This window comes from Thamnophis elegans, chromosome 1 (genome assembly GCF_009769535.1).
Source record: "Thamnophis elegans isolate rThaEle1 chromosome 1, rThaEle1.pri, whole genome shotgun sequence".
NCBI lineage: Eukaryota > Metazoa > Chordata > Lepidosauria > Squamata > Colubridae > Thamnophis > Thamnophis elegans.
This window is the reverse complement of record NC_045541.1, coordinates 5,594,384-5,620,718: the sequence shown is the minus strand read 5'-3', so window position 1 is coordinate 5,620,718 and position 26,335 is coordinate 5,594,384. Positions and strand designations below refer to the sequence as shown.

General features: G+C 40.4%; 1 protein-coding gene across 1 annotated transcript in view; it reads left to right on the top strand.

Moving 5' to 3' along the window:
• Positions 1 to 26,335, top strand: part of PARD3B (par-3 family cell polarity regulator beta) — a 609,556-nt gene that overhangs the window by 287,836 nt on the left and 295,385 nt on the right. Inside the window, exon 17 of the mRNA XM_032230967.1 lies at positions 25,831 to 26,037. Coding sequence (XP_032086858.1) covers positions 25,831 to 26,037 — 207 coding nt within the window. The remainder of the gene's footprint in view (positions 1 to 25,830; positions 26,038 to 26,335) is intronic.

The window sequence follows — 26,335 nt, the reverse complement described above, 5'->3', positions numbered from 1 at the left end:
ACTTTTTTCCCCATTAATACCATTCCACCCTGGGTACAAAACTTTTTTAAATGAAAAAAATTATACTCCAATAGCATATGCCTTTTAGTTTGTGGAATATAGACAACAATATTTTGACTTGCAAGGTAATCCTTTGTTTAGACATCCTAGTTTGCATGAAATAATCAGAGTGTACTTGCTTTAGGCATAACTGGGCTGCGATTGTGTTTGTGATGTATAGAACAACATGTCTCTACATTGACTGGTAGTGTTCTCATTGCTAACAGGAAATGATGTATGTAGTGTGAGAATGATTAAGACTGGCAATGTAAATTGTATTTTTCCTTTCTTACTAAAATATAATATGAAAGCATCAATTACTCAAACAATTGGTGGCCAAGGCCAACAGGGTATTTACAGTGACGTGCGGTCAGCTTTAGCCCTGATGAGGCACTTTTTAGACTTGTGGACTTCAACTCCCAGAATTCCACAGCCAGGCATGCTCAGTTCCGATTTAAAGCGACAGCATTTTCCCCCCTTGCAAAATAAGTTTTCCCATTCTTTTTCTTCTCCCTCCTCCTCCTTCCTCCCTATCTCTCTATCTCCCTCCCCCTCTCTCAAACAGACACACGCACACAGAGAACTTCGATCCCTCTCTCATTCACTCACTCTCAAACACAAACACAGAGGTTGGATTGGATATATTTTCCAAAGGCTTGAAAGCAGCTCTTCTGCCATACCCCCCCTTCCCCTGCTGCCTTCCGATCAAACTTTTTGAATTCCTCCCCCCTCCCCACACCCGCACCTTTTCCAGTTGAGGAGACGATTTCAACTCTGCTTCTCCCTGCCCTGCCCTGCCCTCCCCTCATGAAAGGCCAGAGCTCTGAGTCAGACTGAGCTAGTTGCTCCCAGAGAACTCTAAAAAGCCTCTAAAAATGCCCTCTACAGGAGGCGAGAGAACACGTGCCTCATTTGCATAAGGAATTCTTCGCTTGTTAACCCTTGGTTAACTCTTAAAAGGCGAAAAATGCCTTATGCAAAAGAGGCCCCTAGTTCTCTGGCCTCTTCCTAGTTAATACTGAGAGCAGACACCAAGCCACTGTGACTTGAAATCTGGTAGCAACTACCCTGGCTTTAATTATTTTAAGAAAATTATTTAAAATCCTTTCCTTTCCCTGAGGAGACTGGTGAGGTCCCGCCTCCCTTGCCTCTAGTGACTGCACGTCCCTGAGTATTTACCACCCCATCAGGTGATGATCATAACATAGCCAAGATTTGAACTTGGGATGTAAGAGGAATAAATGGCAATGTATGTGAATTAGCAAATGAAATGAAACTCTCTCTACATAGTCCTCACCTCTGCAAAGAACTTCCAGACATGGAAGTTTCAAATGATTTTTTTAATTTTTTTTATTGCTTGTTTTTCATTATATCCCAGGATATTTTTTTTCTTCAATATGAATTCCTGCTTGAAAAACATCAAAGCTTATGGTTACTATAAGAGCCGAGGTGGCACAGTGGTTGGATGCAGTACTGCAGGCCACTTCAGCTGACTGTTATCTGCAGTTCAGCGGTTCTAATCTCACCGGCTCAAGGTTGACTCAGCCTTCCATCCTTCCAAGGTGGGTGAAATGAGGACCCAGACTGTGGGGGCAATTTGCTGACTCAATTTGCTAAAAATCTGTAAACCGCTTAGAGAGGGCTGAAAGCCCTATGAAGCGGTATATAAGTCTAACTGCTATTGCTATTGCTATTGCTACTATTGCATTATGTAAGTATCCTAAAGAATAACGATGCCCAGAAGATTATGGGTTCCCCGTCAGTTCCCTACAGTATGAGATGTAGGAAGTGGATTGTAGAAAGTATAATCCAAAGGATGTGAAAAATACTAGGTTGGCTGTTCTTCTCGATAAGAGACGTATTTGGCAAGTGTGTTCAGGAAAAAAAAATGGAAAAAAAGAATGGGCAGATATGTTGATGTGGTCCCATTAGGGAACAAAAAATATGATTAAATTCTAGAGATACATGAAAGACTCTACCCAAGGAAGAATCAAGCTATTCCGCAAAAATATCAGTATGCTTTTTGACATTTCTCCAAGACCTTAAATTCTGAGAATTAAAAGAAAATATCAGTATTTAATATTCTGACATCTTGTTTGCTGACTTTAGAAATTTGCAATTTACTATGTGTCTATTCCATCCCTTAATTATGGCTTATTTATTATGGAGTTTGAATGTAGTCAAGGACAATATAAGGTGGTTAATGCTGTGGTTGAGAGAATAGTCTGTGGCTTCTGAAACATTTATCAGCTTTGCTTCCTTTTCTTCTTACCTTGATGGACTTGATCAAAATAATCATGTCTATAGATGAGCTATTTGGGCTTTGAGGAAAGACCTCTAGCCAACCATCTGTCCATTGGAATGTAGCCTAGGTTTTCTTAACGCCTGCCAGGAATGTGATAGTTACCTAGCACTGGCTTCAGGCACACATTTTCTTTAGGAATGCATTGTGGTCTGTCCCTGAAAGACATCATATTTTTCAAGCTGTACTAAATAGATATGAGTGAAATACCCTGTCCCCTCAAGGTTAGAATGGCCTTCATTTTTTTTGCATTTAAGAAGAACTGCATAAATAGTTCTTTTTTTATAGAGCCTTTACATAAAAAGTCTTTAGTAAATGAAAGTAATTAAGGACGATACAGTAGGGTTTGCTCAGCGTTTTAATATTGTAAATCACTTGGACTGCATTAAGTAGTTAACATGAAAATTGGTATAATACATAACTTGTATTCTTAAATAGTGTTTTCCTTCTCCATACTGGCTAAGAAATTTGGAGAAAGAAAATTCTAGAAGTGACATAAGACATAAGATATTTAGGTTTCAACCTTGTCCTTTCTATTTGGTAGTAAGATTCAGTGAACCCAAGAGGATTTTTTTAATTAAGACTCTTTGTCAAAATAAACAAAGTAATAGTAAATGAAAATGCTCTGGGACTTTAGAATTCCAAAAAAAACAAGCATCTGCTACATAACACCCGAGACTTACAATTGTTGACGAGAAAGGCAAAAAAGGGTCTAGATAGTGAATTTTGCAGTACCTGGAGATAGCAGAATGGAAGAGGAAAAGTACGGAAGAAAACACCAAAATACAAAGACCTGCAAATAGAACAATGTGGCAAAAGAAGGCAAGAGATACTGCCAATAGTAATGCAATCCCAAAACATTTGTAACACCATTTGAATATCATTGGCATTGATTAAAAAAATGACCAGCCAGTTGCAAAAGGCAGCTTTATGTGGAAACAGCTTACATCCGGCGATGATACATATAAGAGCATCAAACAAGAACATCTGCCTATCCCAACTCCTTGGAAAGGATTTGATAGATGGATACAAATGCCAAATCCAGTCCAAACATCTGGCTGGCTGGGCAACCAACCATAACAATAACATATTAAACTTCTATGGCAAGGATGACAGACCAGAATGAAGTGAGGGGGCCTCTCCCTATCTAAAGGCCTGCTCTACTGAGCAAGATCAAAGGACTTGAAAACCTCAGTCCAGAGGACAGGTGATACTACAGAGAAGGCCTCCTTTCAGAATCCTGATAGATGACATTTAACCAAAAGAACACAAGGTGCACCAAGCCATAAAAATCAAATCAGCCAGGCAAATATTATGTAAGACAGGTGGTCCCTCAAGTAACAACACCCTATGCTGTTAGAGCTAAATTGTAAATTTAATGAACTTATATGCCGCCCAATCCCGAAGGACTCCGGGCGGCTTACATAAAAAGAGCTCTAAAAGAATACAAAAGATATAAAATCAGAAAGAAGCAGGTTAAAAAAAAAACGCATCATGCACTCAATTTTAATGGGGCTGGACCTCAGTCATGAGGTCAACAGCCTCAGGCCTGCCGGAACAGCCAGGTCTTAGTAGCTTTATGGAAGGCCGAGAGAGTGGGAAGGGTCCGGATCTCTGAGGGTAGATCGTTCCATAGGGCCGGGGCAGCTACAGAGAAGGCCCTCCCCCAAGAAGCCGCCAGACATTGTCTAGTTGACGGCACCTGGAGAAGGCCCATCCTGTGTGATCTTATCGGACGCTGGGAGGTATGTGGCAGAAGCTCTGTAAGTAACAACCAGTGAATCACACCCAGAAATAAACTGCCCATGAAAACGAGGCATGCTTGTCCCTGCCTGCGCCACTGCATTTTGTACTAATTACAATGTCCAAGTTGTCTTAAGGGACAACTCTGTGTCAGTACATTGCAGTAGGCAAGCCATAAGGTGATTAGGACATCAGTGATTACCTGTAGGCCCCTAGGAAAGTGCACACAACTGGTGAACAGATGAAATTGTTCAAGAATCTTTCTACATGTAAACTATTCTGCAAGCAAGAAATATCAATTTGATTTAATTAATCACTTTCTAATTATAAGATAAATGATAGCTATTTGTTACATTGCAACTACTGGCAACATTGAGCAATAGAGTATTTACTACTATTACCATACTACTAGTGGCAATATTCATTTACACATTTGTTCATTTTCTTAAGAAAGACACTCAGGTTGGCTGACAATTTTTGCAGTCTATTCCAGTACTTGTCTTATAATCTAAAATGCATAAAATAGAAAGCAATTATTTAGGGCTGAGGATAAAGAAAGAGAAAGGAACAATCATCATTATTTCAGAATTTTCATAGTAAATCACCTGCCATTTATAGTTCAAAAAAAAAAAATTCTAACAAATGTGACCTTCCCCTGAAGTGGTAGAAAGACAGGTGGAGGACAAATTTTCCAGATACTCACCAGTTTTAAGACATCAAATGGGCTGCAGTTCCATACGAATCATCATTGTTTTTTGATCAAGAGTCTTGATTCTGACTGCCTTTTTTTTTTAAGAAAGGAAGAAAAATTTGTGAAAGAAGCAACAAGCAAAGAAGGTTGTTTCTCCTTCTGCAGTTCTGGCCGTATTTAGCTGCTTCCCAGGTATATGCAGCAATGGATGTCAGTTTATGTTGATCCTGCTGGCTATCTTCCCAGGCTGGCTTTAATCCATAATAGTTAGCTGTTATAGGCCATCAGGAGCCGTTGGAGCTGCCACTAGACTTCGACAGCGAGGGGACTTATGAATCGACCCTGGAGGATGTGCACAATCATTCTTTTTATAGTCTTGAGAGGAGCCTAATTACCACCAGCTGAGTGCAATTCTCTCCTTGTAACTGGACAACTGTTCCTTACGCCTATTAGCTCTTCATTTCTGGGCATCCAGGAACAACTCCCTTGGCTCCTCCTCACTGCTCCAATGCATGACGTCTGGATCACTCTCCCTTGCCTCCTCCCCACTGGTCCAAGGCTCAGGCGACTCCTGGTGGCCAACCAGCCTCTCTGCACCCTGCTCGGAGTCGGAACCCTGTCCAGGGTCCTCCACATCCTCCAGAGCCGACTCATAAGGCCCCTCGCTGTCGGAGTCTGGTGACAGCTCCAACGGCTCCTGCTGGGCCACAACACGAAACTATCACAGAACTTTGAAAAGGAATATTGCATGCCCACACACCAACCAAGCATCAGCCCATAGCACTGAAGAAGCCCAAATTTCATTCCATTGGGAGTCATGGATTTTGGACACATTCTGTAAGTTAACCAATTTGAGGTATCTTGGTCCCAAAATTATTGCCTTATAATGCACTATTTTCCCAGTTAAAAGTTATGACAATAAGAATTTTAGTAGCATATGTGTTAAAATTTATACTACCCAGATTACTAATTTTAATTTCCTTTCTCCTTTGTTGCATTTGTGTAGCCTGAGCAAGCATCTTACCATTCTGTTTTAATATTGTTTTTAGCTAAAATCTTTTGTATGTATTTTTCTTAATGACTAATCACTTTTGGATATTTGCATATCAATTTCCTTGCACTGATTAAAGATTTTCATAGCAAATGCACCCATAATTCAGCTCTATTGTCATTTTCTGCTTCCACGTTTTGCAGAAAACCTCACTGCCATCCTAAAGCTGGGGAGGGGGGGGAAGCAGCATCTGAACAATCCGTTCTTTCTCTTTCCTCCGAAACAGAGCAATCCTAAGGTCACATTGTCATAACTGGATTTTCACAGATATTCCAAGGGGCATAAACACATTCTATATTCACAAAGTATATGAAACATTTAGAATTCAATTGATTGTTCAGGAAAGGGGAAAATGAACAATAGTAAATGTTGTTAAGCAATAATCTATGGGTATAATCTTTACCATCCTGCAGTATTGACTATTATCCTTGTTATCAATCCCTAGCCCAGAGTATTTTCATAGATTATAAATTTTGAACATTATCTTCACTTAACACACACACACACTCCTGTCCAATAAAGAAAGTTGAGCCAGCCTTTCAGTGTTTTTGTACTTAAGATATTTACATGGATTTGAATTTATATACAGAATTGTAAACAAAGTCCTAAGAACTTTCCATCTTTGTCTCAAATACCTTCGCTCGTATGGAGCTTATTAGTAATCTCAGTGTCAGGCCTGGAAGCCATATTTTACATTGAATCTTCAGGCCTGCCACATTTTTCTTCTGTGGGAAAATGGGAGGGGGATTATATGGCATATGGGGGATATATATTCTAAATAACATCCCTGTCTCAGAGAGTCAAGGACGTCTTGCCCTGCACCTGGAGGGGTGTGACGGGGAGGCATCCCCAGTTGGGACGGTGCCTGATTGGACCATGTGATGGAATGTGGGTGCTGGGAAGGGACTTGAATAGCAATAGCAGTTAGACTTATATACCGCTTCATAGGGCTTTCAGCCCTCTCTAAGCGGTTTACAGAGTCAGCAACAGTCTGGGTCCTCATTTCACCCATCTCGGAAGGATGGAAGGCTGAGTCAACCTTGAGCCAGTGAGATTAGAACCACTGAACTGCAGATAACAGTCAGCTGAAGTGGCCCGCAGTACTGTACCCTAACCACTGCGCCACCTCGGCTCATGAACTTTCAACTGGGTGGGGAAAACCTGGAAGCTTTCAGATTTGGGTTTTCCCAGATGTGCCAATATGACATCTCTAATAAAGTGGAACTTTGAGAAAACTCAATCCTCAGAGTATTATTTCGTTGGGGGTGTTACTTGGAACCCTGACACTCAGTAAGATTACATTAGTATATTTTCATTCCAGTAAGGGTGTCTTAGACTGAATGAGTCTAACCTTAAACCGCTCCCAAAACCTTGTATTATCAAGAAGTAATCTAGGCTTGGCCAATTAAAAGAAAAAGCATTCAGATCTTCCTCATACGTATCTTCATTCCACAGATTTTATTCACACTCCTGGGAACAACGGGAGCAGCTAGCTCTCATTCCACATTCATCATTTCATACAAATTTGAAAACAGATGGAGAACCCTATTGCAGGATTTATATATGGGAGGGAAGATAAATTTTAATGCCCTTAATTGCCAATTTAGGTAGATAGTAACAATGTTAGAAGCCAGTAACATCTAATGCAAGGAATCTTGAACAATGACCTTCCTCAAGAATTATGGTCAGTAATAAATAAACACTGACTGAATAATATACAATAAATAAAATGATTATGCAGATGGTTTTGATACAGGACCATAAAAGTAGCCATCTCTAGAAATTTATGTAGAGTTTGTCCTCTGCGCTGTTTATTGAAACCTGAAGCATGCTTGCCCCATCAAAGCTGGAGCAGGCTTCACCATGCTGCTACTTTGCCTGGGTTCACCGACAAATGCGCGCTCAACAAAAGCGCGCCGACAAAACCGCGGCGAGAAAACCGCGAGGTCGAAATCGCGCCGATGAATGAGCTCAGAAGCGCACCGACAAATGCGCGCTGATGAAAGCGTGCAATTAAAAAAGCAACAAAAACAACACAACAACCCTAACCCTAACCCTTACCTTAACCCTAATCACACTTTTGTGGGCGCGGTTTTGTCAACACTCTTTTGTGGGAGCGCTTTCGACCTCACGGTTTTCTCACCACGGTTTTCTCGCCGCGCTTTTGTTGGGCGCACATTTGACGGGTCACGCTTTGCCTGCCTTGGTGACTGAAGCCTTTGTCAAACTCACTCTGGGTTTTGTGGTCCACTTTGCCTTCGAGTTAGCCATTTCTCAAAACCTGATGGGCCTTTCTCCTGTTTTGCTTGAGAGCAGTCCATAGTCACACAGTCTGTTTTCCAATTCCCTCTTAGAGTGTGGTGCCCAGAACTTGAGGTCAGTTTCTTTTACTTGACACACAACTATTTCCAACTTGTCACTGAAAGCTGTGCCACACTTGTCAGGGCCTTTGGAGGTTGTAGAAAGGCCTTTTTGGCCTGGTAGACTTGCTGTTCTTTTCCGCCTTTCCCCTCATTGTAAAGTGTGGCTTCTGGTGTCATTGGTCAATAACATTTCAGCATCTGACCAAATAAGATAATAGAAAAGTGGCCTGGTAAACCACTTCATTAGAAAAAAGTGCATTTCTGTGGAAAGCAGAAGAATGGTCTGAAGGTCTTGCTGTGAGGTTAAGGTTTAAGGTTTTAATGGATTTGTATGCCGCCCAATCCCGAAGGACTCTGGGCGGCCTACATAAAAACAATTTTAAAAATATTAAGAGGATTTAAAATACAAGACAAAGTAAATTAAAAATGCAACATGCACTCAATCTTAGTGGGGCTGGAGATCAATCAAGAATCAGCAGCCCCAGGCCTGCTAGAACAGCCAGGTCTTAATAGACTTTCGGAAGGCCGAGAGAGTGGAGAGGGTCCTGATCTCAGCGGGTAGATCGTTCCACAGGGCCGGGGCAGCTACAGAGAAGGCTCTCCCCGAGGAGCCGCCAGGCGACATTGTGTCGTCGACGGCACCCAGAGAAGGCCCATCCTGTGAGATCTTATTGGGTGCTGGGAGGTATATGGCAGGAGACGGTCACGGAGATATCCAGTCCTAGGCCATGTAGGGCTTTAAAGGTGATGACCAGCACCTTGAAGCGCGTTCGCAGACCAATAGGGAGCCAGTGCAGCTCACGGAGGATAGGTGTAACATGGGTGTATCTAGGTACACCCAGTGTTGCTCGTGCGGCTGCATTCTGGACCAATTGTAGTCTCCGAACACTTTTCAAGGGCAGCCCCATGTAGAGCACGTTACAGTAGGTTAGAGTTGGAGAGGTGAGCTGATCACTCAAGCTCTCATATTCCAGACTCAAGTCTCTCCATCTCCATCTTATCTGAGTCTCTCTCATCAGGTGACTGCAGCCAGGTGCACCTCCGGTCCTGGCTTCTGTCTGTTCACACACCTTGCAGTCTGTTTACACACCTGTGCATGCATGGGTTAACTTCTGGACCGTTGAGAAAGCCCAAGTAAACTTACTATTGAGTTAACATGTGATTATCACAGGAACAATTGTTGTGATGTCTCTCGTTCTCCTTTGCTCCATGAATTAAAGTTCAGTCTTAGGCGCTTTGAGTAGAGTCTGAGAACTGGGACACCACCTCACTCTTCAGGACTTTGTGAAAGGTCCGTGTACAAGTAAATTTATGATCAGGTTAATGGCTTGGATTTGACATGCTGTTTAATTGTACCCTGGCCAGCAAATATTAGTATCTCACCTGATGTCAAACTGTGAGGATTCAAACAGTGTAATCCCTCTGAATGATAAAGGGCAAGCAGAATAAACATCGTACTTCATGTTCTCTTCATTCAGGCCCAAGTGGATTTGGATGAATTGTTTGTTTAGTTTGCCAGTTCCTTCAGATATGCTGCCATATTGATTTCTTCTTTTATTACAGGCAGTCATAACCTGACCTCTTCCCGAGCCTATATTTAAAAAGGTTTAAATTTTAACTTTTATTTGCAAGAAAGGGTTGAAATGCTGTAAAAAACTGCTTTATTAGTAGAGCTTACCTTGCTTTGTGTTCTGGAGTTGCCCATGGCAACAATAGACAGAGCATCTTAAATTAGAATTGCCGCAGGGGAGGGAACCCCAATAAAACATGGACATAAGCGCCTGGGGGAACATGATTCATCGATCAGATTGAGACTCAGCAGGTATTTGTTTTGTTTCAAATGCTTTCACAATTCTGGAACAAAGAATTGTTTTGTTACCTTGTTAAGAGATAGATTTCTACATTTTTTTTAATTGGAAAAAAGCATGCTCTTTTAACCTCATCTTTCCTCCTTATACTCATTTTCCATGTGGTAGTGATACGTTTAATAATTTCTCCACAGTTTGACACTGTCTTTATCTCACAACTATTTATCCGTAGTTTGAAATAAATGCTTAAATTCAAGGGTTTTTTTAAAAAAAAAATGGCAGGGAATTGAATTGAATCAAATTGTATTAAATAATATTTTGTTTAGGGGTAGTAATTCAATAAAAAGGTGGAAATATTGGGCAATATACAATGCCACTGTTACGACTTTCACTATAATATCAAGGTTGGTCAGTCAATTCAGATAGCAAAGTTAGTAACAGCTAACCCTATGTTTGACTATCATTGCTACTATTCGATATTAAAAATGTTATTATTAACAATACTACTTGTTTCCAGTCACAGTTGCAGTCTCTGGCCTGGATTTATGCCTGTCGATGAGATGTTTTTAATTCAAACTTATAAATTTCAATATTTGCATCATCAGTAAAATATTTCTATCTCCCACAAGATTCTGTTTCTGTTGATCAGGGAGAGATTATATTTACTAACTAGTTAATAGAAGCAGAGGTAATTTGGGGGGGCTAAACATATTTCCCCTTGCGTACTAACTCCAACTACTGTATTAACTAAGTAATTCAGGATGATTGGCACAATTATCAACCTTTTGTTTCCAATTCCATGAATTTAGGAACCAGATAAGTGAAAACTCAATACAGGTAGTCCTCGCTTAATAGGTAGTTGCTTAGTGGCTGTTTGACGTTACCACACACACATACACCCCAAAAAAAACCCAATTTTTATTTTTTATATTCTGACAAATGTCAGATGGTCACATGATAACTTTTCGGGCGTTTGGCAACCAACTCTTCATTATGGCAATTTGCAGTCTCCTGCAGTCACCTGATTGCAAATTTCAACATGTTTTTGCTAAATGCCCACTGGATAAAATGCATTTGATTAACAATCACTGCATACGTGTAACAACTGCAGTGTTTGATTAACTACCATCACAAAAAAGAGCCGAGGTGGCGCAGTGGTTAAATGCAGCACTGCAGCTACTTCAGCAGTTCTGCAGTTCGGCTGTTCAAATCTCACCGGCTCATGGTTGACTCAGCCTTCCATCCTTCCGAGGTGGGTGAAATGAGGACCCAGACTGTGGGGGCAATATGCTGATTCTGTAAACCGCTTAGAGAGGGCTGAAAGCCCTATGAAGCGGTATATAAGTCTAACTGCTATTGCTATTGCTAAAAAAACATACAATCCAGTATAATCACATGGCCACATGCTTAATGACCACAATGACTTATGACTATAATTCTAAGCTCAATTAACAATGTATGTTGAGGGTTACCTGTAAATGCATTTCTTGTGAATTCACAACTCCTATCTTGATTGATGATTGATTATGTGCCATCAAGTTGTTATTGACTCTTTGCAACCATATAGATTTACACCAAGACTATTCATCCCTAATCTTCCAAAATTTGCAACATGGCTGCTATAGCTGAACCCAACCATATTGCTTCTGGTTCTCTCCTTTCCTTCCCTTCTCTTCCCTTTTTCCCTTTCCTTTCCCCTTTCCCCCTTTTCCTGTTTCCCCTTCACTTCCCACATTCTTTGGGGATAAAATTTGAAAATGAAAAAAAGTATGCACACGGAAGTGAATAAATAGGTACCACGTATTAGGAAGTGGTACCTACTAGGAAGCCTTCCATGATGTCATGCTGGCCACATGAATGTCTTTGGACAGAGCTGTCTCAAAGACTTTGAAATGGAGATGAACAATGCCCACTATAGTCGACAATTACTGTAACGCGCTCTACATGGGGCTGCCCTTAAAGAGTGTTCAAAGACTTCAGTTAGTCCAGAATGCAGCCGCGCGAGCGATTGTGGGTGCACCTAGGTACACCCACGTCACACCTATCCTCCGCGAGCTGCACTGGCTACCCATTAGTCTCCGGACCCGCTTCAAGGTGCTGGTTGTTACCTATAAAGCCCTACATGGCATCGGACCTGGGTACCTGAGAGACCGCCTCCTGCCGATTACCTCCCTTAGACCGATTAGATCTCACAGGTTAGGTCTCCTCCGGATTCCATCTGCCAGCCAATGTCGGCTGGCAACCCCCCGGGGAAGAGGCTTCTCTGTTGCAGCTCCAGCCCTCTGGAATGACCTCCCTGTGGAGATCCGGACCCTTACTACCCTCCCGGCCTTCCGCAAATCCACCAAGTCCTGGCTGCTCCAACAGGCCGGGGGGCTTGTGAAACATCCAGCCCCAGGGAAATTGTGAATGTTGCGTTTTTAAAGTGTTGTCTTTGTCTATTTATCCCCCCTTCCCTTGTCTATTGTGAGCCCTTCGGGAGTGGACGGCATACAAGACAAATAAACTAAACTAAACTAAACTAAACTAATGACTAGCAGAATAAAATCTGCAGGAACTGCTTTATTTGTGCCCTAAGCGATCGTTCTAGTGATCTGTTTGATTATCCCTGTGCTGATGTTTTTGCGGTCATCCATGATACTCTTATCTTGAGAACATATCTATTGTTAAAGAAGAAAGCTCCCTCCAAAACAATACATTGGTTCCTGCATCTCCAAGGGAATCATGTTGGTGAGTCATATGAAAATAGATTTCCAAGCTTTGGAAGGGAGGTCTCAGATAGGTCTAAAGGGAGCACTTGGTGATCCCATTATAATCCACCATATTTTTATCCAAAATGCCTTAACCTTTTGGCAAGTCCACCATATATGGAAATAGGTAGCATCGAGAGAACCACATCTCCAACATTTGGGTTGTAAATTCGGATACATAGAAGCCACCTTTTTAGGATCTAAATCCCATCTATAGAACATCTTGTAAAAATTTTCTCTCAGGTTTTGGGCTTGTGTGAATTTCACATTTCTTACCCAAATTTTTCCCCATGTAACCAACATTATTGGTTCTTCAACATTTTGAGCCCACTTTACCATACAATCTTTAACTAACTCTGTTTCCAAATCTATCTGTATTAATACACTATATATCCTCTTTATATGCATTAAACTTTGATCTCTTATTTGTTTAAATAAGTTGTCCTCAATTTGGACAAAACCAATTTTTTGATCTATTTTCCACATGGCCTGTAATTGCCCATACTGGAACCATGTTTGAACTGCCTTCTCCTCTTTTAATACCTCTAAGGATTTTAATTGTAGTGCCCCTCCTTCCAAAATAAGAAGCTGTCTCTAAGTAATTCTATCCTGTTTTTGTGCTATATTTATATTTTCAATTGCGTGTCTAGGAATTGCCCACATGGGTATCTTGTCATTTAATTTATATTGGTATTTCTTCCAAACCCGCAATAAAGCATTTCTTAAAATATGACTTTTAAAATTCTTATCCAATTTTTTGTTGAATAACAGGTAAGCATGCCAACCAAATACCAGATCGTGTCCCTCAATATTCAATATTCTATCATTGGTTAAATGAGTCCAATCACTAATTACAGATAATGCCACTGCATCATAATATAGTTTTAAATTAGGTAGTTTCAATCCTCCTCTCTCACGTACATCTTGCATCACTTTCATCTTTACCCTCGGCTTCTTTCCTGCCCACACAAATTTGTTGATACCCTTCTGCCATTCTAAAAGGTTCGCATCTTTTTTAATTTATGTTGATATTTTTTTCCAAACCCGCAGTAAAGCGTTTCTTAAAATATGACTTTTAAAGTTTTTGTCCAGTTTTTTGTTAAATAACAAGTAAGCATGCCAACCATATACCAGATCATATCCCTCAAAGTTCAGTATCCTATCATTAGTTAAATTGATCCAATCACTAATTACGGACAACACCACTGCATCATAATATAGTTTTAAATGGTGATCCCATTGAGTGTCTCGGTTTAAGCTATGGTTGGGAACAGCTGAATATGAATATTAAATATTAAAATGTCAGTGAAAAAACTCTCATTTTCTGTTCTTCCCTCCAGAACATCCACCCCAGTGAGAATGATTTTACAGGTTTCTTTTTCTAGGCTGACTAAAGCAGGAACAGTCCTAGGGAAGCTGGTTAATTCACACAGTTTTACTAGTGCAAAAGGCAGGTAATTCAAACAGATGTATGTAAAGCTATAAAATATGTAATGAGAGTTTTTAATATGTGGGGGGTTTTCCCCCCCAAATTTCTGGACTTCTTTGAACTTCTTTATTTCTTTGGCATACATAAATATTATTCAGACTTTTTATTTCTAATTCCAGTTTAGGATCTTTTGCTTAAGGCAAAAAAACCAACTAAAAGATAATGATTACCAGTAATTTGAGTATAAAATATATTTCCTTGCCTTTCATAATTCCATACATGTTTTCTAAATGAAGCAGTGTTGAAAAGGCCATAACCCTAGGAATGCTGGTAATAACTATTCAGTTGCAGAGCACAAATTAAAGTGTGTGATGAATATTGAAATCCCTCTGTCCCAGCTAATTTATAATATCTCTGCAGAGATCATGCCTGAAAATGTAGATGAGTAATGATGAGGTAGGGGAAAGAGGGAAGGAAAGGACTCTAAATGACTATTTTAAACATTATATTTGATACCCATAAATGAAAGGAATACAAAGCCAAAATGCAAACTTTTATTGCTTTTTTCTTGAGACCAGGAAAACTCTTCAGTTGTAAGATTGTTCAAGCCATTCTCTGAGGCTGTCAAAATATTCCTGAGATCACACGTCAGTACTTTGGCGTGGGCCAGTGGTGGGTTTAAAAAATTGTTCGAACCTACTCTGTGAGTGTGGCCTCCTTTGTGGGAGTGGCTTGTCACCCATGTGACCGGATGGGAGTGGCTTGCCGCCCATGTGACCGGATATGAATATGCCGATGACACTTGTCAGAACCACCTTAAATCACCTCACACACAGCACTGGCATGCATAAGAATAGGATGTAAACTTGTTTTTTCAAAGGCATCTTTGGTTTGCATTAAAACAACTTCAACACACGCAATGTTCTGATTGCACCACAAACGCAGTAGTCATCCTTACCTTTCACAGAGGCACTGAATTTTATCAATATGAGCATGATAGTGTAGAATAATCATATCCAAGGACCAGTGGTGGGTTTCAAAAAATGTTGGAACCTCTTCTGTAGGTGTGGCCTGCTTTCCGGGTCCAGGGGTGGAACCTCTTCTAACCGGTTGGGTAGATTTGACGAACCGGTTCTACCGAATAGGTGCGAACTGGTAGGAACCCACCTCTGGGCGTGGGCTAAGAAGGGCAGAATATTAACCCCCTTTTTTCAGTAATTGCCCCATGTCTTTTAAGTTTATGTATCCTAGAAACTTAACAAGGAGTACAATCTGTTACTGTAGTCTGAATGTAACCTTCCTTAGATTGGCTCTTGCATCTTGCTCATTTTCTGTATGACCTTTCAATAGAAAGGCTTTGCAAAGTAATGCAAAGGCTTTGCAAAGTAATTCCATCCGCCAGTCAGTGCCGACTGGCGGCTACGCGGAGGAGAGCCTTCTCAGTTGCAGCCCCGACGCTATGGAACGATCTCCCCGTGGAGATCCGCACCCTCACCACCGTCCAGGCCTTCCGCACAGCCCTCAAGATCTGGCTATCCCGTCAGGCCTGGGGATAAAATTTTACTCTCGCCCCTCCCGAATGTTGAATGAATGTTGGGTTTTTTATTGCTAATTATTTTTATTCACATTTTCTTTTTGTGTTTTGTCCTGCACTCCCCTCCCCTATCATTGTAAGCCGCCCTGAGTCCCCTCAGGGAAAAGGGCGGCCTATAAATGCTAATAAAATGAAAAAAAAAATGAAATGAAATAATGGATAAATTTGGAAACATAATGAACTAAAACTTTTCGTTTCACAATACCGGAAAACTGGAAGGCACTGTAGTCCAACTCTACAACCTCTCTGTTGGGTGACCATTCAGCCTCTGTTTTAAGAAAATGAATCAATTAATATTGTTCTACTGACTGTTCCTAAATTATGAAATTCACCCTGCTATCTAGTCTGTGTCAATCTGTTGGTTTAAGTTTCACTTGTGGTTGACGAAGGACACCGAGATCATTTCATATGTACGAATGCTGAACCAGTCTTCCCTATCCTATACTTATGTCTTATATTTTTCCTACTCAATTTCTCCAAGTTCAATTTACATGATCATAGTCATCTCACTGCTCAAGTCTGTCTAGATTGTTAACAATCAATTAGCCACCACTCATCTGCAGATATAAGCATCTTCTGAAATCCTTCATTCAAGTCATTGGATTTGTTGCATGAAAAACAGAACAAAATTAAGTATGGCCTCTAAAATGTAAATGCGCTTCTATATTCAATTGCAATATTTATATACAGTAGTGTTGTGGCCCAGCAGGAGCCGTTGGAGCTGCCACCAGACTCCAACAGCATGGGGCCTTATGAGTCAGCTCTGGAGGATGTGGAGGACCCTGGACAGGGTTCCGACTCTGAGCAGGGCAGAGAGAGGCTGGTTGGCCACCAGAAGGCGCCTGAGCCTTGGACCAGTGGGGAGGAGACAAGGGAGAGTGAGCCGGAGGCCAGCAGTGAATTGTTCCTGGATGCACGCCATCGAAGAGCTACTAGGCGTCAGGAACAATTATGCAATTACAGGAGATGATTGTACTCAGTTGATGGTCATTAGGCTCCTCTCCAGACTATAAAAAGCTACTTATGCACACGGTCCACTTTGCAGAAGTCAATGCACGATTGAATGTCGGAGGACAGTAGTGGGAGCTTGGCAGCCTGGATTGCTGCCAAGCCTTATCTGTGTTTATTGCTGCCTGAGTTTGTCTGTGTTGCTGCTCTGTTTGTTTTACTTGGCTTTCAGCCACCAAGGTTTTGGTGTCTTGTTATTAAAAGACATTCCAGTTAAGCTTGTCTCGGCATTCGTTACTGGACGGAGGAGGGGGTCAGAACACAGTAGTATTCAGAAAATCACTTTTTTAATAGGTGTATTTTTCATATGACATTTTGCCAATAGTTCTACAAATTGAGAAAACCCACCGTAGAACAAATGTTCCTCCCAATCTGCGAGGAAATGAATTCTCTTCCCTTTAGTTCTAGAACATCATCACAAGAATTCCTAAGCTATCTCTGAGGAATTAAAATGTTTACATAGACACATAAAATACCATATTTTCATGCACACACATACAAAACAAATGCTATCCAATTCTAAAAGAACAATCATGAGTGGAGGAAGATTATCCACATTAAACAGGAATGGATTTTGATTTTATGTGAAGAACAGTGTTTATTTTTTCAATAGTATTTAAATTCACGTCCGTTGTGCAATCTTCCCAGTCTTTTTGAGCCTGGGACACATTTGGGATGTTGAATGTGTGTTATGGAGCCCCTCCCCTCCACTCAAAAACCGTTGCCATGGTGGATATGAATATCCATTTAGCAGAAGGCTCTGCTTATTTGCCTTCATTCCCTCTAGACTCTACAAATGTTCTACATTACCTCATTTTACCTTTGTTGGGGTTTTTTCACCTTCCCTAGGCATGGGGACACTTCCACACAAGGCATAGAATTTAGTCTCCCACCATGCTATCTTCTAAAAACACTTTTGGGGCATATAGGGTGTCTGGTAGGTGCTGGTTATCACCTTTAAAGCCCTACATGGCCTAGGACCTGGATACCTGCGAGACCGTCTTCTGCCACATACCTCGCTTAGACCAATAAGATTGCACAGGATGGACCTTCTCCGGGTGCCTTCAGCGGGACAATGCCGGCTGGCGACGCCTAGGAGTAGGGCCTTCTCTGTTGCCGCTCCGGCCCTATGGAATGAGCTGCTCCCAGAGATCCGGGCCCTACCCACTCTCATGGCCTTTCGCAAAGCCATTAAAACCTGGCTTTTCCAGCAGGCCTGGGGCTGTTGACCCCTTGATTGAGGTCCAGCCCTCTTCTGACTGGGTGTTTGTTGAGTTCCTTTTTTTAACTTTGTTGTGTCCCATTGTTTTTAAAAATTCTTTTTAATTTTTTTCATTTCTGTAAGCCGCCCGGAGCCCCTCGGTATTGGGCGACATAGAAATTCAATAAATGAAATGAAACGAATGGTAATATGCAGATTTTTTTTGAGACTAGCTGCTTTGCTTTCCAGTGTGCTAACTTCCAATTAATATTTTAAATTAAAAGGTCTTCTGTACACCTGACTGGGATAGACTTGTCCATAAATATGCATTCCCACCATGTTCTGTCTAGTTTTGCCAACTGACTATATTTTATGAGGAAGAATTATCATTTGTTTTATTAAAAATTTTGAACAAAAACTTTTACAAATGTTTACTTCCCTCCCCCTACCCTCCCCCCCAAGCCCCCCAACCTTCACCCACCCACCCCCGACTTCCCAGAACCAATACAGGGTATAAATCTTTAACAAAGATATTCTAAAATAAACTTAAAAAAAATTAATATCATCTCTCATTTGAGCTTTAACTCCTCTTTGCTAGGCTAAGTCTAAACAGACTATATCATTCCTTGTTTCTTCAGTCATAAACTATCTGGAATTTCTTAGTCCCATAATTATTTTGAGTATAGTCAATCCACCTTCTCCACTCCAGTTTATATCTCTCATTGGAATGGTCCTTGAGATATGCTGATATTTTAGCCTTCTCTGCTAGGTTTGTTACTTTTAATGTCCATTCTTGAATAATAGGCAGAAGAATTATCATTTTTCTAAGGGAAATATATTGCAGACAATTTATCCAATACTTGTTTCGTCTGAAATGGTTCTAAACGTGTTATATCCTTCTGATACTGGGGTATTTATGTAACCAATTTTACACAAATTCATTTCTCTAACCTGGTTCTCAGAAGCATCTTCTTTTAACTGGAGTATACAAGGAAATTAGTCTGTATGACAAATTAAATGTCAGCAGTTCTAATGCTTGATAGTTTAAAAGTTCTGCTTAATTGCTCAAACATGAACTACCCTGCACTTTAGCTGCGGACCCATGATATATATTTTTTTCTTCAAATTTTACTCCCTGTCCCTTTCATTTGGAAGCTGCTTCCTTTTTTAGAGATGTTTATTTGAACATATCAAAATTAGTTGAATGAGGGGATACTGAGATGGAAGACAATAGAGTTTGATGTTACGAATCACACAAGGAACCAAGATTGGGAGTTTATTTACTTATTTGTTTTCCAGATTTTTGAATTGCCCATCTCCCTCACAGAGGGTCTATAGGTGAAGATTTGCATTTCCATTTTTTTTTCTCTCAGACAGAAAATCATACCAGTATACCAATTTCTCTTTCTTTATCCCTGTAATCTATTTCCTGTTTTAGAATAAGGAGCAATACTTCTGGTTTGTATTGGTTCTATTGATGGAAGGCTGAGTCAACCTTGAGCCGGTGAGATTAGAACCGCCGAACTGCAGATAACAGTCAGCAGAAGTGGCCTGCAGTACTGCACCCTAACCACTGCGCCACCTCGGCTCGTTTTACTTTAAGGAAGGCATGTCTTCTTTTTTGTCCTCTGATTTTAAAGACACAGTCTTTAAAATCAAATCTTGTTTAACTTCTTCAGTATCTAACATGCTATCTCGTCTTGGGCAGCTTTATTTTTTTCCTGTAGTTTTGTGATTAGCACCTAATAAGTGCTAACCGCAAGTTAGCAAGTCCTGTTCTGTGACCTTAATTGTTGATTAGAAGCCACAGCCGGCTTGACCTACTGCCTCAAATTACAAAATCATGATCAAGAGCACACCTGGGTTTCTCTATGCTTCTTCGTCTTTGAAATTTCATGTCTTGCTTTAATTTCCCCCAATTGTCACTGTCCTTTTTGAGCTATAGTGTCCAGGCACGGACAAGTTATTCCAAATATGGTCTGACAGGGCAGATATAGGGTGATCCATTATTTTCCATTATTTTCCTGGATTCTATGCTAAATTTTATTAATAAATAATCAATGAGTTTAAGTGCCATACCAAAATGTAATTTTCTTTCTATCCGATTTTTAAAAGAATCTGTTATTGTAGGCTTTTTCAAATGAAATGATATTATCCAAGGAAAAAGGCAACAAAATGTTTTGCGTTATTCTAGGAGCGTATGTGTGTGTTCTCAACAGGAATTTTGAATAAATGATGTTAACTGGTTTTAAATAATATGATTTAAGGAGGTGAGGGAAGCAAACTTCACTTTTATTCAAACAAGTTCAGTGTGTTGTTAATCTTTGCCACTTCGTATTTTTGACAGGATCCCTATAAAATGCTCTTAGGCCATAAACGGAACATAAGCTTGTTCAACGTGTTCTCTGATTTTAGATCCATTAGCAAGAACTAATGAAGTGTTTAGCTGAGTTTACTCATTAAATAAATGTCATGTTTTTTTTCCCCCTCTTTTCTTCCTACTTTCCAAAGAATTCCTGGGGAGGCTGCAATATGGGAGGTTAAAAAAATGAAGCATTTAATTTGTCTCTCTTGATCAAACTTAACAAATACAACAAATATTTGCAATTACTTTTTTTCACATCCTTATTGTATTTCACATTCAAAGAGTCTCACAAGTGTTTATAAAAGGTAGGAACTTCATGACTGATTCATTAGCTGTATGTTGCGAAATATAATATGTAATATGACATAGCCACGTTTATGGAAATAAGTAGAACATTTTCTAAGGGTGAAATGTCTGGAATAAGATTTTTATATAATGTGCTGACATTGCAAACGGCCCAGAGTGCTATAAAAAACCAGTGGTGGGTTTCAAAATTTTTTCGAACCTACTCTGTGGGTGTGGCCTCCTTTGTGGGAGTGGTTTGCCGCCCATGTGACCTGGTGGGAGTGGCTTGCTGGCCATGTGTTTTCTTTCTTTCTCTCCCTCTCTCTCTCCCTCTCTCTCTTCTTCCTTTTGTCTCTCTGTCCCTTTTTCCTTTTTTTCTTTCATCTTTCTCTCTTTTTCTTTCTTTCTTTCTTTCTTTCTTTATTCCTTTCTCTTTCTCTCTCTCTGTGTGTGTGTGTGTGTGTGTGTGTGTGTGTGTGTGTGTGTCAGTGGTGGGTTTCAAAAAATTTTGGAACCTCTTCTGTAGGTGTGGCCTGCTTTTTAGGTCCACTGGTGGAACCTCTTCTAACCGGTTCGGTAGATTTGACGAACCAGTTCTACCGAATAGGTGCGAACCGGTAGGAACCCACCTCTGTAAAGCACTATGGGGCAGTATACGTCTAAGTGCTATTGCTACAAAAATTGTATTCACCTGGGTTTTTTAATCCAGCTGTAAAATCCAAGAAAGTGCCAAAAAGAATTGATAGTAGAATCTAAAATACTTGATCACAGCCATCTGCCCTAATGATTGCATCAAAGCCCTTCATAGGGCTTTCAGCCCTCTCTAAGCGGTTTACAGAGTCAGCATATCGCCCCCCACAGTCTGGGTCCTCATTTCACCCATCTCGGAAGGATGGAAGGCTGAGTCAACCTTGAGCCGGTGAGATTTGAACCGCTGAACTGCAGATAACAGTCAGCTGAAGTGCCTGCAGTACTGCACCCTAACCACTGCGCCACCTCGGCTCTATAAAATGAACCTAAATTGTGAACTCAAGGCCAAAACCGAGACATGGTATGGATTTAAGCACTACAGGAGAATCCTATATTTAGAGCCAGATAGTGGTTTTTCTTGTTGAAAGCTAGCAATCAAAGTTGTTTTCTCACTAGAAAGCAACCTCCCTTGTTCCTCTACTGATCAGAAAACCTTTCATTTTGGCTGTACCGTCTTCACCTATTTTTATTTTTATTTTTTTGTTGTTGTTCCTTTTCAGCCTCAAATGGGCACCACTGCAACCTCTCACTGAGACTTCATGCCTCAATTAATTTTAAGTATTTTCACCTTGCACGCAGGGCTGTGCTCACAGTCCATTTCGGCAGCGGCTTAATTTGACAATAATGGTAGTCTCCACAATGGCAATTAATGAATAAAGGCAGCTTTGCACTTTGTGACCTAGCAACCAGGTTCTCTTTAAACTGGTTTGTCTCATTTTCTCTCTCACACACTTTTGTGTTCAAGCCCTCAAAGTCTCAGATGACAGCAGAGTTAAATTGCTTGGTGTCAGTGATCTTTACTATGGATGGCAACACTCGCTCTCCTTTTCCATTCTCTTCCTTCCTCTCTACTGGCTTCATTAGTTACTTGAGTTATTTTACTCATTATTGCATTGCGTATTTAGTTTTCCAAATATGCAAATATCACCAGATTTAGTATTATATTTAAATGGATATTCATTCTCTCAAGGCTCCAAAAAGATTTATTAAGTAGCAACCAGCATGCTAGTTTTGCCTGTTTAGTTTTGTTTTAGAGCAACTAGATTAATCCAAGTTTCTTGTTGGTCTTTCTCCATCAAAAATCATAACATACTGCATTCTTTTTTTTATTGAAAATTTTGGAAAAAAAAAACTTTTACAAATGTTTACCTCCCTCCCCCTCCCCTCCCCACTTAAACCCGACCCCCCCAACCTTCCCCCCCTTCCCTCCGTCTTCCCAGAACCAATACAGGGTATAAATCTTTAACAAAGATATTCTAAAATAAACTTTTAAAAAATTAGTATCATCTTTCATTTGAGCTTTAACTCCTCTTTGCTAGGCTAGCTCTAAATAGATTATATCATTCCTTGTTTCTTCAGTCATAAACTATCTGGAATTTCTTAGTCCCATATTTATTTTGAGTATAGTCGATCCATCTTCTCCACTCCAATTTATATCTCTCATTTGAGCGATCCTTGAGATATGCTGATATTTTAGCCATCTCTGCTAGGTTTGTTACTTTTAATGTCCATTCTTGAATAGTAGGCAAATCTTCCTTCTTCCAGTATTGCGCCACCAACAGTCTTGCTGCGGTTATTAAATGCCAACTCAAGTTAGTCTCTATAACTGTACAATCAGTAATTATACCTAACAAGAATAGCTGAGGGGTAAACTTTATCCTTTTTTTAAGAACATTTTGCATAATCCACCATATTTTTATCCAAAATGCTTTTACCTTTTTACAAGCCCACCATATATGATAGTATGTAGCATCGAGACAATCACATCTCCAGCATTAAGTTGTAAATTCGGATACATACAGGCTAGTTTTTCAGGATCTAAATGCCATCTGTAAAACACCTTTTAAAAGTTTTCTCTCAAATTTGGGGCTTGTGTAAATTTTACATTTCTTACCCATATCTTTTCCCATGTATCCAACATTATTGGTTCTTCAAAATTTTGTGCCCACAACATACTGCATTCTTCACTTACCATTTATCACTTGCTGATCTCTTTATTTTCTTCCGTGCCTTGTACGCAGGGGTGGACTTCAAACTTTTTAGCAAGGGGTACTCTGCCCGGTTGCTGGGTGGGCATGGCCTGGTCGGCCTTGTTCTAGCTGGGAGAACGCAGTCAGACAAACGGAGGCGAGCCAGGACTTCAAGTCAGCTAACAGTTTATTTCTAACAGGTTGCCAAACGTGGCACTTCACATTTTGCGCATATTAGCTAACTGGCAACAGCTGAGCCCTGTTTGACAGCTCTTTATATACCCCAGCTGTCAAACAGGTAACCAATCAGTAACAAGGACATGCCCCCCTAGCCAAACGGACCAGAGAGGAAACTGTAGTACACAACAGGCCTCCTGCACCATAAAGGGGGGGAGTTGCCCTCCCTAGGCTCCGGAGGCTTTTTTTCGGGCCTCCAGGACAGCAAAAATGGCCTCCCCAGGCGCCAGAGGCCCTCTGGAGGCCAGAAACAAGCCCATTTCCTCCCCCCCATCCAACATCCAACCCATGGATGTTTATGATTGCATCCCCAGTTCTAAGTCTTTGCTTCGCTTCTTCCTTTGGTCTCTTTCATAGTGTTGTTTATTTGTGGATTGTGTTTAAAGAATTAAAATAGCCACAGTAAATTATATAAAAAAAAACCATAAAATTTAATCATCCAAGTTCAAATGTAAAAAAAAAAACCCACAATATAGCGATAAATAACTCCTGCAGCAATAAATCATCAGATAGTACCACTCATTATTCCTCAATTCATTTCTGGGGGGGGGGGGGATATTTTGACCAAATACAAATAGGTAACTAATCTGTCTTCCAGAAGGATGATATTCCTTCTTAATGTTTATTTCTTTCCTTCTTCCATCCCTTTTCTTGCACATTGTTCTTCCTAACCATTTTAACCAGGAACTACGGACATAATGCAGTATCAGCAGTTCCCACCTTCAGGTCTCTGAAGGGTAAGCAAGCTATCCAATATGGCTGCCTGTTCTGTCCCCCCTTCTCGGCTTGATAACAGACGACAGGCAAATAAACTTAAAAGGAACTTTCTTTATCAGTTCTCAGTTCAAACTGGCTTCGAGCCCAAAAATAACATAAATAAACTCTCAGACTAGATAACAGAATGCAAAACAAAACTCTTACAAGCAATGCACTTCTCCCAAAGTCTCTACGAATCAGGGTTACAGAAGTCAAATCACTTTTCCAAGTGTACATCAAAGAAACCACGATCAAGGGTCAAGGAACGCACGAAGGAACGTTGACTCCTGCAACTAGGGCATGGCAGCATCTGTCCTTTTATCTCCAAATCTGCCTCTAACAAGCCCCAGCTGCATAATGAATCTTGTATCCCGAAAAGACTCACAGCAGACATCTGCTGAGTCACAACAGCTGCCTATCAAAAATGGTTTGGGAAAGGCAATGCTGTTGATTTGGGATAACCAAACCTGATATAGTGATTCTCCCTTCTTATACTTGAGGCAGCTTTTGTTGACCCTAATTATTAGAAAGAATTGGGAAAGATTTGTAAGCAATCCAGGCCTATTACCTTCTTCCCCTGCCCATTGAGGCGATTTTGTGATAACACAAAATCTAACTACATAGCATATAGAAATCCTTAAGCAATCTCGCTTTGAGAGATTTGTTCAGCTAACAATAATACGCCTAGTTGTGTTTTAAGGGCATTTTTTTGTTTTTTATTCCCCTGTGGTTTTTGCTGTTTAGCTTCTCGGTGGGCATCCTTTCTGGCAAGTCCTCTAATTCACTTTTCATTTATTCTTCAAAAACCCCTATGCTGTTTTCCATGTCTTCAACGAGACAGTCCCTTTAGTCTTCAAACATACCAGCGGAAAAGGCTGCCCATGTAAATTACTTGATTTTCCAAATGCATTCTATGCCAAAATGTTGAGTGTTAAAATACTTGAGACATTTTCATAAAAGATTCCTGGAAATAAATTAATACTCTTTTTTATCCCTTTAAAAGAAGATTCTCAGTGGGACAAAAAGATATAGATACATCCCAGGAAACCTGGTAGACATATTTAGGATTTATGTGGCTATTGAAGGAGAGTTACTTTCTTTATGATATTAGCATTCATTTGTCTTAGCAAAACCTATGTCAGTTGTGAAATTAGATTAGGATCCTAGGGGAATTATAGATCCTACTGTTTTGATTCCCTCAAGTTTTACAATAGTACTATTTTTGAGTTCATTATGCTCCCAGCTTTCATAGTTTATGTTTTTTGTGCCTATGAGATTAACATCTAATTTACTAGACTTCATAGTTATGCATAGTTCTGCATAATTATGAACAAGAGGTGACTTCCAGTTATGTAAATTCAAGATCTAGCATTATAATACAATGGTGTATTAATCGCAGTTCTACTTTAAAACTCGGAAAATAGGCAGCTTTGTAACAGCTTTTTCTCCTATTGAATCTTTTTTTTTCCTATTGTTCTGTTTCTTTAGAATCTCCTAGTAAGGATATTGGTCCCACCCTGGGATTAAAAAAGTCGAGTTCCCTAGAAAGTCTCCAGACAGCTGTTGCTGAAGTGAAAAAGAATGAGCTTCCGTTCTACCGGCCTAGACCTCACATGGTCCGTGGGAGGGGATGTAACGAGAGTTTCAGAGCTGCCATCGATAAATCCTATGATGGACCTGAAGACGTGGCAGGAGGTAGGTACCACAGAACCTTTTAGTAAAGAAAGCATATTCTTTTTCAAGAAATCTATGCTGTGCACATGAAAATTCATCTATAAAAAAACAGATTTCAAAGAAGAGTTTAATCCAATTCTGCATATATATCAACTATAGTCTCGTATAGTATGGAACCAGTGTGGATCTGAGTACTTGAGAGACCGCCTTCTGCCGATTACCTCCCTCCGACCGATAAGATCGCACAGACTGGGCCTCCACCGAATTCCATCCGCCAGTCAATGTCGACTGGCGACTACACAGAGGAGAGCCTTTTCTG